At 52.6% G+C, this 17,863-nt stretch overlaps 1 protein-coding gene across 1 annotated transcript in view; it reads right to left on the bottom strand.

The window, feature by feature from the left end:
- DCHS1 (dachsous cadherin-related 1) overlaps positions 1–17,863 on the bottom strand; it is a 35,371-nt gene that overhangs the window by 7,558 nt on the left and 9,950 nt on the right. Inside the window, exons 2-13 of the mRNA XM_051851319.2 lie at positions 11,041–12,948; positions 5,429–5,617; positions 5,106–5,337; positions 4,740–4,976; positions 3,391–4,416; positions 2,964–3,157; positions 2,671–2,767; positions 2,416–2,573; positions 1,398–2,262; positions 1,064–1,303; positions 851–976; positions 64–273 (exon numbers count right to left, since the gene is read on the bottom strand). Coding sequence (XP_051707279.1) covers positions 64–273; positions 851–976; positions 1,064–1,303; positions 1,398–2,262; positions 2,416–2,573; positions 2,671–2,767; positions 2,964–3,157; positions 3,391–4,416; positions 4,740–4,976; positions 5,106–5,337; positions 5,429–5,617; positions 11,041–12,828 — 5,362 coding nt within the window. The 5' untranslated portion in view covers positions 12,829–12,948. The remainder of the gene's footprint in view (positions 1–63; positions 274–850; positions 977–1,063; positions 1,304–1,397; positions 2,263–2,415; positions 2,574–2,670; positions 2,768–2,963; positions 3,158–3,390; positions 4,417–4,739; positions 4,977–5,105; positions 5,338–5,428; positions 5,618–11,040; positions 12,949–17,863) is intronic.

The raw sequence follows: 17,863 nt of genomic DNA, 5'->3' as shown, positions 1-17,863 counted from the left end.
CATCAAGGTGCCAAGAACCAGGCAAGTGGATGCTGGGTTAGTGGGCGTGGGGATGGTTCTCACCCAGGATTCGATACTGCAGCTGTCCGTTGGCTCCCACATCTGGGTCAGAGGCCCGGAGCACGGTAAGGGTCTGGGGGTCCTGGCCCTCAGGGACCTCCAGGGAGAGATGGGAATTCCCAAAGGTTGGTGCATGGTCATTCTCATCCTCCACAGTCACTCGTACTGTGACATGAGTTAACAGGGGCGGAGAGCCCATGTCCCGGGCATACACTGTGGGGAAGCAAAATCAAGGAGGTATGGCCTGTTCCAAACCCATCGAGAAGCCCACACTGCATAGTATTCAAACCTATTTGCTAGGTGCACACATCTCTCCATACCTCCCATGCATGTGCACATATAACCAAACACGTGTCATAACATCGTGTCAGAAGATACTCTTTTCCTTCCCACCTCCCATGCTTGGTGCATGCAAGATGTATCCTGGAATAGCGGTGATGTGACAGCAAAAGTACTAAATGAGGTGTCAAAAAACTGGGGCTCAAGTACCAGCCCTGCCACTTCCAAGCTTTGCTAGCTTGAGAAAGTCACGTGATCTCTCTGGTACTCAATATCAACACGCTCCTCTGTCACATGGTGGCAGTATAATCTCAGAGAGGCCTAAAGGTCACAGTTGTGACATTCTGCATTGCAGAATCCAGTTCACTTTGCACCCTGCCAAACTCTAGACTTCTCAGAAGTACCCCGCTGTGCTGTAAGAGGGGGAAGCTTCTAGAAGGTAACACTTTGGGGGGAGAGGAAGATTCTGTGTATGTGACACTGATGTTTGCCACATCCTGTCATCACGTACCTGTCAGGCTGATCTCCTCTTGCTCCTCCCTATCTAAAGCCCGAAGAGTCGTGAGAACTCCAGTGTCTGGGTCCAGAGAGAAGCTTTCACACGAAACTCCTCCGTAAGTGACTTGCCCATTGGCCCCTGAGAAGGGGCAACACAGAGAGCGATCAGAAACACACGCTTTCTTGCCTCGGTTCACCCTCTCACAATTCATACCCCAGGACCGACCTAGGTCGGGGTCGGTGGCCCTCAGAGTGAGAAGAGATGTGCCAGGGGGGCTGTTCTCCCTCAGGAGGACGGTGTATTCCTGCTGCGGGAAAGCGGGCGCCTCGTCGTTGACGTCGGCGACACTGATGGTCAGGAGCTGCGTGGCGGAGCGCGGTGGGGAGCCGTGGTCCGAGGCCACCACGGTCAGGACGTGCTCAGCTCGCTGCTCGCGGTCCAGAGGCCGCACCACCGACAGCGCTCCTAAACGAGCAGCGGTAAGGCAAGTGGGTGGAAGCGTCCACACGCCCTCCACATCATCCACGCTCCCGCTCGCCCTCTTCCCAGCCCGACTCACCAGTGTTCGGGTGTAGTCGAAAGTGGCTGTCCCCGCCAGCTGCCAAACGATAGGATACCCGTGCTGCCTCGCCCAAGTCCGGGTCCCGGGCCACCACGTGCAGCGCCGCAGGCCCAGGTCGCTGATCCTCCGGGAGACGCACGCGTGATGGCGAGGTGAAAACCGGAGCGTTGTCATTTTCATCTGTGACAAAGACCCGCGCGGAAACGCGCGCTGCGCGACGCCGGGTGGCGTTGGCGGGCCGGTCGGTGGCTTCCACCAGTAGCAGCAGCGCGGGTGTGGTCTCCCGGTCTAGGCCCCGCGGAGCGCTGAGCGCCCCGGTGCGCGCGTCCAGGCGGAGTGGGGGCGCAGCTGGCTCCTGGCGCAGCAGGCGGTAGCGCACGTCGCTGTTGGGGCCCGGGCCGTCGGCGTCCGAGGCGCGGAAAGTATACAGCGCCGCCCCAGGCTCGGGGTTCTCCGGTAACGCCAATGCCAGGGGGTCGCGCGCGAAGGTGGGCGCGTGCTCGTTCTCGTCCTGCACGCGCACCTGCACGCGCAGCAGCCGCGCGCCCGCGCCGCCAGGTCCCTCGGCACGCACTGTGAGCGTGCGCCACGCCGGGCCGGCTTCGAAATCCAGAGGTCGAGCCAGGTAGAGGCGCCCAGACACCGCGTCCAGAGCGAAGGTGCCCTCGGGGTCGGCGCCGCCCACCAGCGTGTAGGTGAGTGCGCCCACACCCGCGGGCTCCGGCGGCGCCACCGAGCCCAACAGGGAGCCTGGCTTCAGCCCCTCAGCTGCCGTCACTGTTAGCACGACAGGCACTGGTGCCCCAGGGTCTGGCTCGGCGAGATCCGGAGGCGGCTCGGCCAAGCGGGCAGAGGGAAGTACCTATTGTGAACCAGGGAGGGAGGAGGTAAACAGGAGGAGCCATGCAAAAGGGGTTCTTGGCTGACTCGGTGGACAGAGAGCTGATGGGGGGGGGGGGGCTCCGCAGCCAACAGCCAAGGGGAGGTGGGCGGACGGTAGGAAGGGCAGCCATACCTGCACCAGCAGCTGGAGGGTGGCACTTCGAGGGGGGCTGCCTTGGTCATGAGCACTCAGGGTCAGCACATAGTGGGGCCGCTCTGCTCGGATCAGGGATGCTGCAGTGAGCAGTTCCCCGGAGTGAGGGTGTAGAGAGAAGAGCTCCGAGCCGGGACCTGGGCACAGGTAGCGGAAGCATAAGGGCTTGGGGCTCAGAGCTGAGTAGGTCATGAGGGTACCCCATCCTCCATCCCCCTGCCCTCCACTCCATACCAGTGAGTGTATATAGGATCGTCCCATTCTCCCCCTCATCGGGATCTTTGGCTTGCAGAGTCGTCACCAGTGTTCCTGGAGGCACGCGGTCTGGTATCTGTGGGGACATAACTCACCTAAGTTGTCTTTCCTTACTGTTCTTGAGACAACTCAAGTCAGAGTTCCCCTCCCCTGTGTGCTGATAGAGACATCCCCACTTTTTTTTTCACTCTTACCTACACCTACAGCTCTATGGGGAGATTCCCCACTCCCTCTCATACTTCCTCAGGGCAGGGTCCTGCCACTTCACATACCTGTATAGGGAGGCCCCCGCCAGCAGCCCCTGAAGCCTGCAGGAAGGTGGGGCTGTTGTCATTGAGGTCGAGCACTGCAATGTGCACGGTGCCTGTGGTACTGCGGGGTGGGCTCCCTCCATCCTGCACCTGCACCAGGAGCTGGTAGCTGCTCTGCTGCTCGCGGTCCAGGGTTTGCAGTGTGGTCACCTCTCCTGGGAGGGCAAGATGAGGATCACATATCGGGTATTTAGGGATGCGCAGCCTAAGGCTTGTGGCTAAGAAGCTGGAGTTTGGGGAGTATGGGTGTGAATGCCACAGCTGAATCCCCGGCCAGGTAATGGTTTTCACAGCTGGGATGTGGGCTGGGAGATGGGAGTCCTGTTCAGATGTTCACTAGTCTAGGGATGAGGCTGTGGAGTTTCAGAATTTCAGTCCCTCTGCTCACCTGTCTGGGGCTGGATACGGAAGGCCTTGCTGTCTTCTGACAGCTGTCGCAAGCTGTACGTCAGACGTCCATTGGGTCCCAAGTCTCTGTCAGTGGCAAGGATTCGGCCCACACTAGTCCCAGGGGGCTGGTTCTCAGCCACAGCCAGGAAGGTGGGCTCCTCAGACAAGCGGGGACTATGGTCATTCTGGTTGAGGATGCTGACCTTTACAGTGGCTGTGCCTGTCTGCTGGCCCAATTCAGCTTTGGACCCAGACACTGCTATTACCTTCAGTGTGTACAACTCCTGAGCCTCACGGTCCAGCGCTGCACGCACCCACAGCCACCCGCTTTGTGGCTCTAGACCGAAGGGGCTACTTGCCCCATCTCCTGCAAGATGATAGGTGACAGGGCCCCCATCTGGTGCCTGGGCCTGCACTTGTAAGACTTGAGTTCCAGGTGTGGTGCCCCAGGGCAGGTCGACACGATAGGTGGGGCTGTCAAATCGGGGAGCCAGCCCACGGGTCCCTTGGTCCTGTACCACCACCCGTAGTCGGAAGTGGCTGGTACGTGGTGGGGAGCCCCCATCCCGGGCCTCCAGTTCCAATTCATGGGCCGGCCCTCCTGGGGATCCAAGAGGTCCCATGAGCCGAACATGGCCAGTGATGGGGTCCACAGTGAAGGCCCCACCACCTCCAGCAAGCAGGGTAAAGGTGACTCGACTGTTAACACCTGAGTCAGGGTCCAGAGCCCGGAGTGTATAGATAGGAGTCCCAGGAGCAGTGTTTGGTGGCAGCAATACCGTGTCTTCAGGTGCAGGGAAGGCAGGGGAGTTGTCATTCACATCGTCCAGCAGCACACGCACCCGAGCTACAGCAAAAGCTGGGGGCACTCCACTGCCGGCTCGCACCTCCAGCTCCAGCACTGGTCCTAGCAGCTCTCGGTCCAGAGGGCGAGATGTTTGCAATAGCCCTGAGGTTGCATCTAGGGAGAAGAGTCCCCGGGGATCCCCGCCTGATAGGGCAAGGGTCACAGGCCCCAGGCGACCTAGGGAGAAGAAGAGAAGGGTCAGGAAGGAGGTGTTGTGGGTACTGTTGAGTCAGGGCCCCGACTGTGATCTCGAAAAGGGCTCAGCAGTGCCCACATCTGTGCCCTTCAAAGTATTAAGAGCAGATGTTGGCAGAAATGTTGGTTGGCATTAGGGTGATATTTATGTGTCTGCACCGTGCCTAAGGAGGTACTGGTTGTTGGTACCAGAGCTGGTATTGGGGCTATCTGCGATGATACTCTAGGGTACCTTGAGATGGTACTGGAGGGTTATACTGGGATATCTGAGTGTGGCACCAACTTGGTATGATGCTAAATGATACCTGGTGGGTTGTGTGCCTGGATTATGCCCACGCTGGTGCCAGGTGCCACATCTTCTGGCACAGAAAAAACATACTGTAGTTGTTCAAATATGGGTGGTGTGGGGGTTCCAGGCACAATGCTGATGTTGACTCGGGCACTGGGTTCTGCCTGCAGGCCACCTCCGTCCTGAGCTCCGACTTCCAGCTGCACCACAGAATTAGCCCGTCTGGTCAAGGGCCAGGCTACGGTCAACAGCCCTGGGAGAAGGGATAGGAACAGAGATATAGAAGGAAACTGAACAGGGATGGAAGGGTAATGGGAGATGGAGGGGGTACAGTGGGGAATGGGGCTTTGGGGGCAGGCCCTGGAATTGGAAGGAATCTCACCTGTTTGTTCATCCAAGGCAAAGAGTTGGGGACTATTGCCAGCCAGGATGTGGTAGGAGAGTCTCCCATGGGGGCCCTGGTCAGGGTCATGAGCACGGACCCTCATCACAGCTGTGCCTGGTGTACTCTGGGCACTCAGACTGACAGCATACTCTCGTGGATAGAAGTGAGGTGGATTGTCATTCTCGTCTGATACAAACACCTTCACATACACCATGGACTTGAGGCCTCCCTGGTAAGACATGCAGCCATAGGTCAGGTGGGCCTAGTTTGGCAAGGATCCCACTCTGACATCCCAAGCTGCCCGTGCTCTGCCTACTCACCCCATCCACAGCAGTCACTGTGAAGTCAAAGGTCGAGGGTCCCTGGTCACGGTCAAGGGTCCGGATCGTGCACACATCACCACTGCGGGCATCAATGCGGAATGGGGGAGACCCAGAGGCTCCAAGTCCAGCACCCAAGGAATAGGAGAGGAGGCCAAATGGGCCACTGTCTGCATCTGTGGCTGTCACCTGGGGAAAGGCTGTGGTGAGTGATGCCCCCTCTTGCTGGCCAGAAAAGCCAGAGAAACAGCAGTTGGTACCCAGAGTCTCTGGATTGTGGGCACATAGAAGGGACAAGTAGGACATGGACCAACACCTAAGCCCAGGTTTTTTGTTAACTGGTCAATACATAATGTTGTTTGATGTGTCTTTCTGTTTAAAGATACCTTATCTAATGTAGATTGTTGATTCATTAAACTGAACTCAGTCAACAGCACTAGAACTCATTTATCCATTAAGGCACATCACACCCTTCTTGTGCCTGGGAACACTAAATAAGTAGTTGAGCCCTACATTTGGGGACCACTTCAAAGAGCAAATTACCAACAAAAAGCATTAAAATATCTACTTAAAGTGACATTAAGTAGACTTCAAAAAGGACACCTGGACAGCTGAAACAAGAAAGCAGCGGGTCACCTTTTTCAACCTTAGCTGGGAATGTGTGTATTGGGTAAGTCAAATTTTTCATTTCTCTGAACATGTTTTATGAATGACTGTAAGAGTGACGAATACAGATTTTTAGGGCTTTAAATAACTTTTAGAGATAAGCTATTATATATAATATATATATGTTTTCATCTACAGTTCTTGGCTTATAATAACTTCCCTTCCCAAGGCAGGCACTATAAACTAGAATTTGTCTTCCCTAAGGTGGGTCATAGAAACTTTAATCTTTCCTGGCCTCTGGCTGACTATAAAGACATTCTCTGACCTATCCTTGTCCAGCAGTAGGCCCTAAAACCCTCCTCATTCCAGAGGGATCCAGCCACATACCAATGAGGAAGGAATGCTGAAGAATCTGAGCAGACAGTCCTTGCTGGGTTTCCCCACCCAGTCTATAGCCATCGTGCCGACACAATGAAGTCACTGGAAAGCCCCCACAGGACAGGGTTGGAGAGTTTCTGGACAGGTGAACATGCAGTGTTCCTGGAGGGTAGCCTTCTGGAGAGGGCAGGGAAGCTCGGCGCCCCTCCCCCTCCCTTGCCCTGTGTACCTCTCCATCTCATACACGATCAGGCTGGCACAGGTGTTTCCCCAAGTTCTGTGAACTGCTCAGAGAAATTAACTGACCCTAACGAGGGAGTTGTGGGAACCCCGATAGCCAGTGGTTCAGAAGCACAGGCAGAATGTTGCGGGGCTTGCGTCTTGCATCTAAAGGGTGGGGAGGGGCAGTCTTGGGTAGGCGGTGTCAGAATTCTCTTAAATTAGAGGACTCTTTGTGTCCACTGTAGAACCGACTGCTTGCTTGGTGAGTGGGGAACGCCTTCCCCCATATCTGGTGTCAGAAGTGATCTGGTGCCCTTACCAATTCCCATAACCAGCCCAGGCAGAGACCTGCCCGACAGAATGCTTGAGGCCAATATTACATATCTGGCCTTCATTAAATCTGATCATTACAGAGATGGACCTGATTAATAACAGGGTCTGATTGCTATAGGGTCTTCTGTATGGGTGTATGGATGTGGCTCATGCATCTTCAGCCTAAGACAGAGCCAGGTACACAGTAAGTGCTCAGTGTATATTTGTTCACTGAGTAAACAGACATTCTGATTGCCCTGTTTTGTAACAAAACCTTCTTTCATACTAAGTTTAATACATAGGGTGCACATTGGACCCTCAATAGTGGGTTAGCTGGTGCTCACTGCTACAGCCTGTGACAAAGTGCTCTTTGTGTATAGAAAGACCTTGGGGTCATGATACACTGCAAGAGGAAGCTAGACAGTGCCCTTTCTCAGCCAGAAAATGTGCTCACAGAGAAAGCTGGCCAAAGACTTCTGAGTGTTGCCCAGGCCCTTGACAGGAGTGATCTGTGCCATTGTTTACCCTCCTGAGAGACACTAAGACCCTGCTACAGCTGAACCCTGGAAACAGCTCCTGCTCCAACTCTTTTTGGTGGCTGGGAGCCCAGATATCCCAGGAGACAGACTTCCCCCTACATCAATCCCGGCGGGCAGCAACACCACTGCAGCACCATCTGCAGAAGCTGCTAAAGACCTCTGCCCTCTGACTCGCGGCAGGAAGAAAGCAATAAACAGTGGTGGGGGGAAGTTGTCAGGAAGTGACCCCAAAAGGTATGGGGGCTAGCTATTGACTGGAAGTGACCAAGGCAGAAGTGAATTTCCTGGCCTGTATGGCCCCTGCTCAGAGGTTTCACTGCAAATACACAGTATCCATTTTCAGCATGTTCCCAGCTCAGCTTCTTAGTTCAACCTTGGTCAGCTCCATCTCCCATGTTACCCCCAAACTACAATAAATTTCACTCCTCTCCTCTGGCCCCCACTTTATTCCTTGCTCTCATCAGATGCACTGGTTCAAGGAACAAAGGAAGAACAACTCTGTGAGCTCTAACTGCATTGGCCCATCCCAACCTCCATCCCAGGTACCTCCGGCTTTGACTTGACACCACTCTCTCTGCCTCTCCTCACGCTGCCTCTCCACCTTTCAGTCTTCCTCCGCATCCCCTTACTCTGCCTGTTCTTACTCACCATTGTTTCCTGAAGCCAATCTTTGACTCTCCTCTCTCTACATGCTCTCCCAGGGCCTTCTTTTTTACTTCCATGGCTTTAGTCATCATCTGTACTTTCATCCTGGACCACTCCTCAGAGCGCCAAACTTGTATATCCAGATGCCTGCTCAACATCTCCACTTGGATGTCCTGCCGGCACCTTAAATACAACCTGTCCCAAACTAAACTCGTGAGCATTCCAAATCTGCTCTAATGACTCTTCCATCCACACAGCTGCTCAAGCCAGAAATCAGTTCTTCCCTTTTTCTTGCCTGGTATATCAATCAGCTAAGGACTAAATAAACCCTGTTTGTCCTCTCTATTGCCATTATCACTGTCCCGACTCGTCTCTCCGCTGGATTACTGTAAGTCCCTATAAAGGGATCTGACCCTCCAATATATTCTCTCATCAGTTTCTTGATCTTGTATTACTAACATTTTGGGGCAGAAAATTCTTTATTGTGGGGGTTTCCTGTGCTTTTTAGGATGGTTAGCAGCATCGCTAGCTTCTACTCACTAGAGGCCAGTAGCATTCCACTTGTTGTGACCATCAAAATGACTCTAGACATTATCAAAATGTCCCTGCTAGGGGACCAAAACTGTGAACTACTGCTCTATATTGACTACAATCTTAGAAAAAAAAATTTATCCACATTACTCCTATACTCAAAGATATTTTGATGTCTTAAAAATCCTGAACTCCTTGTTTCAGCTTCTCACTATCTGGCCTACTTGCATATCTCATCACTCACTCACTCTTCCATCTCACACATCTCCAGACTCCGGAGATACTGAGCCACTTGCAGGCCCTTGAGCTGGTCAGGCTTTCCCACTTCTCTATGCATATCATCTGTGTGAAACCCTCCACCCATCCGGTTCTGTTATAAACTGCTCATTCCTGAAGTCTCAAATCAAGAGTCCTGTTCTCCAGGAAAACATACAGTCTGTCTATCTGTATTTTTATATGTGTGTATTTATATGTATACATACTATATATAAAATACATATTTTATACATATGCAATACTTATTATATATTTAGTATGGGAGTTTTCTCATTGTAATAAAACTATTTCTTTGCACACAAATCTCCCCTCTGGACGCCAGAAGATAGGAGAAGGGATGGTGACTCGTTCGTTTCTGTATTCTGAAAATCTAACATAGTGACTGGCACGTGGTGCAAATTCAATAAATATATTTATTTACACGGTAAGTAAGTCAAATGTTAAGACTTTGTGATAGTTTTGAAGCCCCAGTGGTCATTTTTTACCCCTGCTTCTCCATGGTTGCTAATAATAAAAACTCCAGGACACCACCTGGAAACTTGCTCTCTTACTTCAGGATCAACTGAGGAGGGAAGAAATTTGGCAGCAGTAATCAACTAGCCCTGGCCAAGAGGAAGCATGAACACATGGGAGAGTGGGTGCTGGGGGCTGGATAGCACCAGACAGGCAACATCCAGAGACTGGCTGGAAGACAAGGGGTCAGCCAGGCCCAAATACTGGTCTGGAAGTCCAGGTCAAGAGGCAGCTGAGGAGAGACTGAGGGATCTGGTAGACTTTGGAGACATAGGACTGAAATCACCAGTCTCTTAAGAGGCCTCCCTGCCTGCAGTGTCTCTCCTGCAGCCATACTCTATAGTGCAGACAAAAGACAAAACAGATTTTTTTAGAGCCCCTCATTGGCATTGACTCCCTATAATTTTTAAGATAAAGTCAAAACATGTGACCTGCTCCATGTCTACTACCTTGTCTCCCCCCAGCTCCTTCTCATCAGTACAGCTGAGGCCAACCTGAACAATGCCGCTCTTGAACACATCAGGTCATCCTGGTATATATTTAGCAGCTTCTTTATAGGCCTGGAGTCTTCATCCACAAACCCTGTATTCACCATTTGGCAAAGTCTTACTAGGTCTTCAAGGTCCGTCCTCTGAGCTTCCCCAACACTTTGCATACCTCCTGTGCAGCACTAGTTAATGGCCCATCTCCTGATCTAGGAGCTGCCTGGGAACAGGACTCTCTCCTTTCTTTGTTCTCTGGGCCAAGCATAGCTCCAGGCTTACAGTGGATAAGTAAATCCTTGAACCTATGAATAAAGGAATGATCTATCACTCACCTACTGATCCAATCCATCCTTTACCCTTAAAGCCTAGTTAGCTGATCTAAAAATCTGATCAATCCTTTCGCAGCTCAAACAAGTTCAGTGACCTCCTTTGCTTTCCAAGGAAAGCCTTCAGCCCTCACAGTGTGGTGCCCAGGGACTTCTGCAGTCTGTCCTCAGACTGCCTCTCTGCTTTCACCTCTTCCGAGTCTGATTTGTGGCCAGTCTGTGTTCCCTTCAGCTCCTGCCTCCTCCTTTGAGAGGTCTTCCTGCTGTGCACATCAGGATCTCATTGGATAGCGCTCGTTATCTCCTGTCCTCTTGCCTGACACTAGGTGTCCCACCAAGGCTCTGCTGCAGGGGCAGACACAGGGATTTCTTCCAGCACGGCCTGCACTGGACTAGGCATGGAGGACTCCCTAAATGCAGGGATTTCTCTTGGGGAAGACGAGCGGAGTGGGTCTGAAAAGTCCACATACCTGTCTTGTAGAACAGCTTTGAGACTGTAGAGTCTCCTTTACTTCCTGACACTGCTAGACACTTCTCCTCTACATCTATTCTTAGTTCCCCCGACTTCTACGATTACCTGCCTCAGCCCTTTCACCCTGCTTTCTCATCTTCTCCTTAACCCTCACCCTCCACACAGACTCTGGAGCTCAAACTCCATGGCATAGCCACATGAGGAGATGCACCCACAGGCTTGGCACCTGTTCTGAGGTCTCCTTCGGCCCTGTCCCAACCCTGCCCACCACACTACCTGCTGTGTGTGTATGTGGAGGGCTACCTACCTGCAGGAAGCAGGTTCCAGGCTGGGTACCCTCAGGCAGTGAGGCGTTGTAGAAAGTCTTCTGGAACTGGGGCTCATTATCATTCACATCTTGCAGGGCCACACTAACTGTGGCAGAGGAGGCTAAAGGGGGCAGGCCCCCATCCGTGGCCACCACAATCAGCTGTGGCTGAGGTTCCAACTCATAGTCCAGCGAGGCAGCCGTGGTGATGATGCCTGAGGTGGGGTCGATGGAGAACCAACGGGTATGAGCACCAGGGGCCAGGCTATAGGTGACCTGACCATTGGTGCCTTGGTCAGGATCCTGTGCTGTCACCCGCACCACGAAGCTGCCAGGCAGTGCAACCTCAGGCAGGGGCTCAGGCCGGTAGAGCTGGTGGTCAAAGACAGGGGCATTGTCATTGACATCAGTGACATGCAGCACAAAGGCAGCCTCTGCCCGCAGTGGGGGTGAGCCTGAGTCTGTGGCTGTAACCCGCAGGTTGTAGGCATCCCTTTCCTCCCGGTCCAGCCGTCGAGCTACACACACAAGGTAGATGACGCTGTCTTGGGTGCTTAGGGCAAAGTGGCCCTCTCCACCTTCCAGGGACACATTGACGTGGGCAAAGTCACCATCATCTGGGTCGGACACAGATATTCGAGCCACCAGCTGCCCAGGCGGGGCAGCCTCAGACACTCGGGGGGAGCCATCTGCACTTAGGAAGATGACAGTCATGGAAGGCTGATTGTCATTGGCATCTCGCACGTGCACAGTCACAAAGGCTGAGCCCAGCTCAGGGTGAGCCCCACCATCCCGTGCCTGTACCACCAGTTCATGGACCCGCCGTTGCTCAAAGTCCAGTGGCCGCTCCAACCGCAACAGCCCCGTGTGTGCGTCAATGGAGAAGGGCCCATCACCCTCACTCTGTCTCCGGTTGATTTCGTAAGTGACAGCCCCATTGGCGCCGGCATCAGCATCAGAGGCAAACACCTGTAAGACAGGACTCCCGGGGGCCAGGCTCTCAGACACCACAGCATGGTAGCGGCTCTGATTGAAAGCTGGGGCATGGTCATTGATGTCTAGCAGTGTCACGTCCAGCAGGGCTTGGGCTCTCCGCGGGGGTGAACCACCATCGTAGGCCTCCAGCTGCAGCATGTAGTGTGAATGGTTCTCCCGGTCCAGCTCCCCAGTAATTACCAGTTCAGGCACTGGAGCCCCATCTGGACCGGGGCGTGTCTCCAGCCGGAAGGTCTCTCCAGCTCCATCCCCGGATAGTGCATAGCCCTGGGTTCCAAGGTGGCCAGCATCTGCATCACGAGCAGGCTCCAGTGGATAGCGGGTGCCAAAAGCTGTATGCTCAGGTATCTGCAGGGTAGCCCGAGCCTGCGGGAAGGCTGGAGCATGGTCATTGATGTCAGCCACGCGCACTGTAACTTCCACGGTGGCACCGTCAGGAGTGACTGCAGTGAAGCGGTAACGGTCCCGCCGCTCACGGTCCAACACACGGGCTGTACGGACGACCCCACTGTGTTCATCAATGGCTAGGTCTGTGCCCACGCCACTGCCCTCCTGGGCAGAGATGAAGTACATGGGAGGTGCTGCTGTGCCTGCCGGAAGTCCTGCACTAATGTCCCCAATCAGTGTGCCAGCTGGCTGTTCCTCATCGATCTGCAGGTCCAGGCTTCCTGCCTGACCCTGGGCACCTGGCACCCAGGCCCCCAGGAGCAGCAGCAGCAGTGGTAGCAGGAGCAAGAGGTTGGGGCTCTTCATGCCAGGCCAGGAAGGCACAATGCCTGGCTCCTTCTGCATGGTAGGAACTGCCCAGCTGTGGCTGGGGCTCCAGCTCCAGATCAGGCTCTGGGCCCAACTTGACGTCAGGTTTTGGATCACGTTCAAACTGGGCCTTGGTTCTAACTCAGGTTGTCTGACCTGCGAGAAAAGGAGATGGGAAATGATCATGCCAGGGAAGCGATCAACAGCCCACACGAGGATGGAGGCCACATCAAAACTCAGAAATGCTCAGTCCTCCAACCCTAGCCCAGCCCTCGTGCTGCCTCACACACCCGTCTCAGCCCCAGGGATCTCTGCTTCAGGGCTCTTCAAGGCTCCCTCTTGTCTTTCCCCTAGCAGGCTCCCATCGCACCCTGAGCACTCTCTCTCTGCAGAGTTTTCTGCTTCCTATTATTCAGGCTTGAATATTGATATATTCCCTTCCTTCTATCTCTGGACTTAAAAAATATGGCCAGTCCTTTCTCATTTTCTTCTCATCCAGCCTCAATAACCATGTAATCATACCCACTTTCCAGCATCAATAACCTGATAATCTTGCCTGGAGTCATATTTGTACAACCAGCCCCCTCCCCCGGGTTCTGCCTCTATCAATTCAACCAATTGTATATCGAAAATATTGGTAAAAGGAATTTGCATTTGTACTGAACATGCACCAGCTTCTTTTTCTTGTCATTATTCTCTAAACAATACAGCACGACATCTCTACATTGAAATGACATTTCATTAGCTGTTGCAGGAGGGAAGAGGAACATTCAGAAGCTACCAGTCCCTGAGCTGTTTCATCTCCATGTCACACTTCTCATACCCTCCTCCCTCTAGGCTGTGAGGCTTCCTCTCTTACATTGCTCCCTCTAAGCTTCCCATCATCTCCATGTTCCACATCCAGCTACACTTTTAAACCTTCATCCTACTGACGCATTCTGGACCACTGAACCACTTATACTGGCTCCTCGAAGCCAATTCCTCTTGGCTTCGTGCTATGACTGCCCCACCCACACGTCCCCCTCACCCCTTCTCCTGCTCCCATCAAGCTTCCCTGTCGTCCCTTCCTCAATTCCTTTGCAAGTTCTTCTGCCCATTCTTCACAATTGGTGTTCTCCAGAGCTCAGTCTTGGGTTGCATCTTTTGTGTGCCTAGGTGTTCTTTTCCACTCCCATGCCTTTGTCTCAAGTGTAGCAAATGAGTTTTTTTTTTTTTTTTTAAAACGTATCATCTGTTTGCCGCTGACCTTCCAACCCTCATATTCAGCTCTGGAGAGCTCTGGATGTATGTCCAGCCATCTGTTAGACTCCCCCGAGCATCACCTCAAACTGATTTTCCTCGCCATTCCCTTTCCTGTGTGAATAGTGCCACCATCCATCCCAGTGTCCAAGCCAGAAATCCAGAAGTTCTCTTTGCTTTCTTGCTTTTCTTATGTCCTGATTTCCAGTCATCAAAAACATGACTGTTTCAACTAGATATAGTTCCAGGTTGTTCTTTCCTTGCTTTCTGCATTACTGCTTTCCCAGTCTAAGCACCGTCATCTCTCCTTCCTCTTCTTGCAGTAGTTCCTTACTGGTCTCTGCCTCTGAGCTTGGGTACTCTAATCTATCTAACTTGACTGGAGAGAGCCACACAACTCTAACCAAACTACTCCTGGTAAAAGGCTTGTACTGTTTCCCTAGTAGTGACAACAGAAAGCTGTTACCCTGCTGTGCATGCATACACACACACACACACACACATATAGGTAATACATATGTGCAGACTTATGCCTGCAGCTCCAAGGATTTCATGGAGATTAGCTACAGAACTTCTGACTTAAGATAAAAGTCCAACAGGGCCAGCCTTGTGGAGGTGTAGGTTAGGCCTCTGCCTGTGACAGCAACATCCCTTATGGGTGCTGGCCCGAGACCTGGCTGCTTCACTTCCCACCCAGCTCCTTGCTAATGTGCCTGGAAAGGCAGCAGAGCGTGGCCCAGGTGCTTGGGCCCCTGCATCCATGTGGGAGATCCAGAAGAAGCTCCTGGCTCCTGGCTTTGGCCTGGCCCAGCCCTGGCTGTTGTGGTGATTTGGGAACTGAACCAGCGGATGGAAGATCTTTCTCTCGCTGTCTCTCCTCCTGTCTCTGTAACTCTGCCTTTAAATTAAATAAAAAATAATCTTTTTAAAAAAGATAAAAAAGATGAATCTTTAAAATGTAAAAAAATTAAAAAGATCAAGTCCAACCTCCTTTATGTGTTTTTGCAGTCTGAGCTTTGCCAAACCTCTCCAGTGTCCTCCATGACTACCTTCTCCCACCACACCTTATAGTCCAACAGTAAAACTATTACCTCGCCCCCTCCCAACTACTTGCCTTCTATGTGACATTCTCATGTCCTGAGATATCTTCTAAAAATTCTCTTCTCATGACCATCTTCCACTCAGACTTCAAGATCCAGTTCAAACTTCCTGTCTTCCGTGGATTCTGCTCTTATATCATCATCCCCTGCCCTATGCAGGGTCTACTGTATTCTCCCCTGGGTTCCTGCTGTGTTTGGCACACACTGATACTAAGGGCTGATACTAAGTTGCAGAGAAGCCCTGATTTGTTTGTGTGTCTACCTGTGAACTGGATTGGAGGCTCCTGGGGGACAGGGACACGTCTTACTATGATTCTCCTGCATTTAGTAGAGGCATCATAATAGCAAGCAATCAATGCCGAACAAATGGACAGGGCTGATGCTTCCACATCAGCACACTCGTAGTGGTCTGAAGCCACTGTGGTCAGTCTTGTGGCTACAGACCTATGTCTTTGATCTTCTCTGACTTGCTCTGCTCTAGGACTTCTTGTCCTCCTAAAGCAGATGGGCTTCTGACCTCACCCCTTACTTACACTTCCAACCCCTATCTCTCCCATCTGTGTAAGGCAATAAAAAGACCAGGTGCTTTGGAATTCGGTCTGTTTTTAAGTCCAGTCTGAGTGTTATTTTCCGAATCTGTAAAGTGGCCATGGTGACATCTACCCTGTGGAATTTTGTGAGAATTGGGAGACTGTAAGCAAGGAGCACAGAGCTGAGTATCTGAAAGACTCTTTCCTTAATTTCCCAATTCCATCCCCTGTGGGACTCCTTCTGTGCCTTCATCTTAACTTTAGAATTCTGGGCTCTAAGCACCCCAGCTCCCGGGCCCAGTGGAGGCTGTGGAGGTTCCATATGGAATAACTGGTTGAGGAAGTCAGAACAGGGAGGTCAGGACGACTCAAAGAGAAGGGAGCATGAGTGTATAGGGATGATTCTGGGGCCCAGATCAGCGACTCATCAAGGGTTGAGGCTGGTCATATTCCTTTAAGCAGTCAGTGGAGAGAAAGCAGCAATGGTTTGCCAGAGAGAAGATAACAATGAGGTGAATGCGCTTATCACACTCTGTGCTAAAATTGTCTCCCCACCAAGACAACTGGCTATTCTTTATGTGTAGTAAGGAGCAGGGTGAATAGTACATGATCAATAACCTTTCTGAATGAAAAGATGTATGAATGCTATGAGATAAAACCCAGGTGAATGATCCGCTTTGAAGAGCAGGGATTCAGGTTCAGGCAAATGTTCTGTGTAAAAGCAGCCCCTTCCCTCAACCTGTGTAGACCCCTCATTATCCAGCTTGGGTCTCTGTCCACTACGGACTCACACAGCACACTTACACAGTGGACACTCACAAGTGCACACTCACAAAGTCATAGACCCAAATACAGGCTGGCACATTCTCTCACACTGCTAGACACATGGATGAGAGATCCACACAGGTGAATTCTCACACAGACAGGAACACAACACACACCTGTATACACATGGATGCACAGAGGCTTGCTGTAACATATAGATAGCCACTGCACATTACAGGGACACCCCTTCTCGCATATGGAAGCGATTTTCTAACACACACAGCACATATTCACTCACATGGAACCCACCCCTCACATATATGCAGGCATGCACACTCAGAAACAACACCCACACTGAAACTCTTTCCCATGGACTTTACACAGACAGGCACATTCACAGTCTCAGTTATTCCTCCCCCCACAAACACACACACACACCCTTCCATGCCCTCAGACAGGCCCCCTGTCAAGTATGCAGAGACCAACAAGGCAGGCACGCGCGCACACACTTGCAGACCCACCCACGCGCAGGCACGCTCTCACACATGCTGCCGGGGCACTCGTGGTCAGCTCTGCGGCTGCAGCTGTGACCTCCAGGTCCCTAGAGCCTCTGTCTGGACTATGCCTCATCACTTCCTGCTCCAAGGCTTCCAGTTCCAAACCCGAACTCCAGACTCTCTCCCGAGACTGTCTCATCCTCTCTCCAGCTCTCTTCTCAGCACCATCTCCTCCCATCTGTCCAGTATTTCTCACTGTCTCTTCCTTAAAACCTGCTCCTCCTCCCCATTCTTGTCTCTTCCCTCTCCAGGTCTGTCCCATTACTTCCCCCAGATCCTGCCTGCCCCATCCATCTTGTCTCTTTCCCAGATCTATGCTGCCTCCTACCCAGAGCTGCCACATCTCTTCTGCCACCCAGTTCTGCCTTGCTACATGCCCTCACTCTGTCCAGCCCCCAGCCCTCCACCCCCTGCTGTCCTGTTACTTGGTCCTCTGACTCTATCCGGCTCTCCCCACATCTGGGCCTCTGGAACCACAGCTGGTTCTCATTAAGAGGGGGAGGGGCAAGCCTGTTCATTGGGGCCTGAAACGTGATGTCAGTTCCCCCTCCCTAACAGAGTCCCCCTCACACCCCCAGCCCGTTTGTCTACAGGGCCTGGGAGCAAGGGGGAACATGGGAAAGGAAAGAGAGGTGGGTTGCGGGGAGGACGGGGGACCACAGGGGAGGGGGTGCTTCAGGAGGAAGTAGAGGAGTGGCCCGAGGTACAGAAGGGGAAGCAGACTGGGGGAGCTGGCACCGCCTAGGCCTCCTCCCTCCACTTCCTGTCCCAGGGCCAGCGAGGGGCAGGGACCAGAAAGACAACGGGGTGAGGAGGGGGGCTACGAAAGGCAGACTGGCTAGAAGTGGAGGAAGAAAAGGAGGCTCTGTGAGCAAAGCGA

This window comes from Oryctolagus cuniculus, chromosome 1 (assembly GCF_964237555.1).
Source record: "Oryctolagus cuniculus chromosome 1, mOryCun1.1, whole genome shotgun sequence".
NCBI classification, from domain to species: domain Eukaryota; kingdom Metazoa; phylum Chordata; class Mammalia; order Lagomorpha; family Leporidae; genus Oryctolagus; species Oryctolagus cuniculus.
Note: the sequence above shows the minus strand (reverse complement) of the source record. Positions and strands in the feature narration are given on the sequence as shown.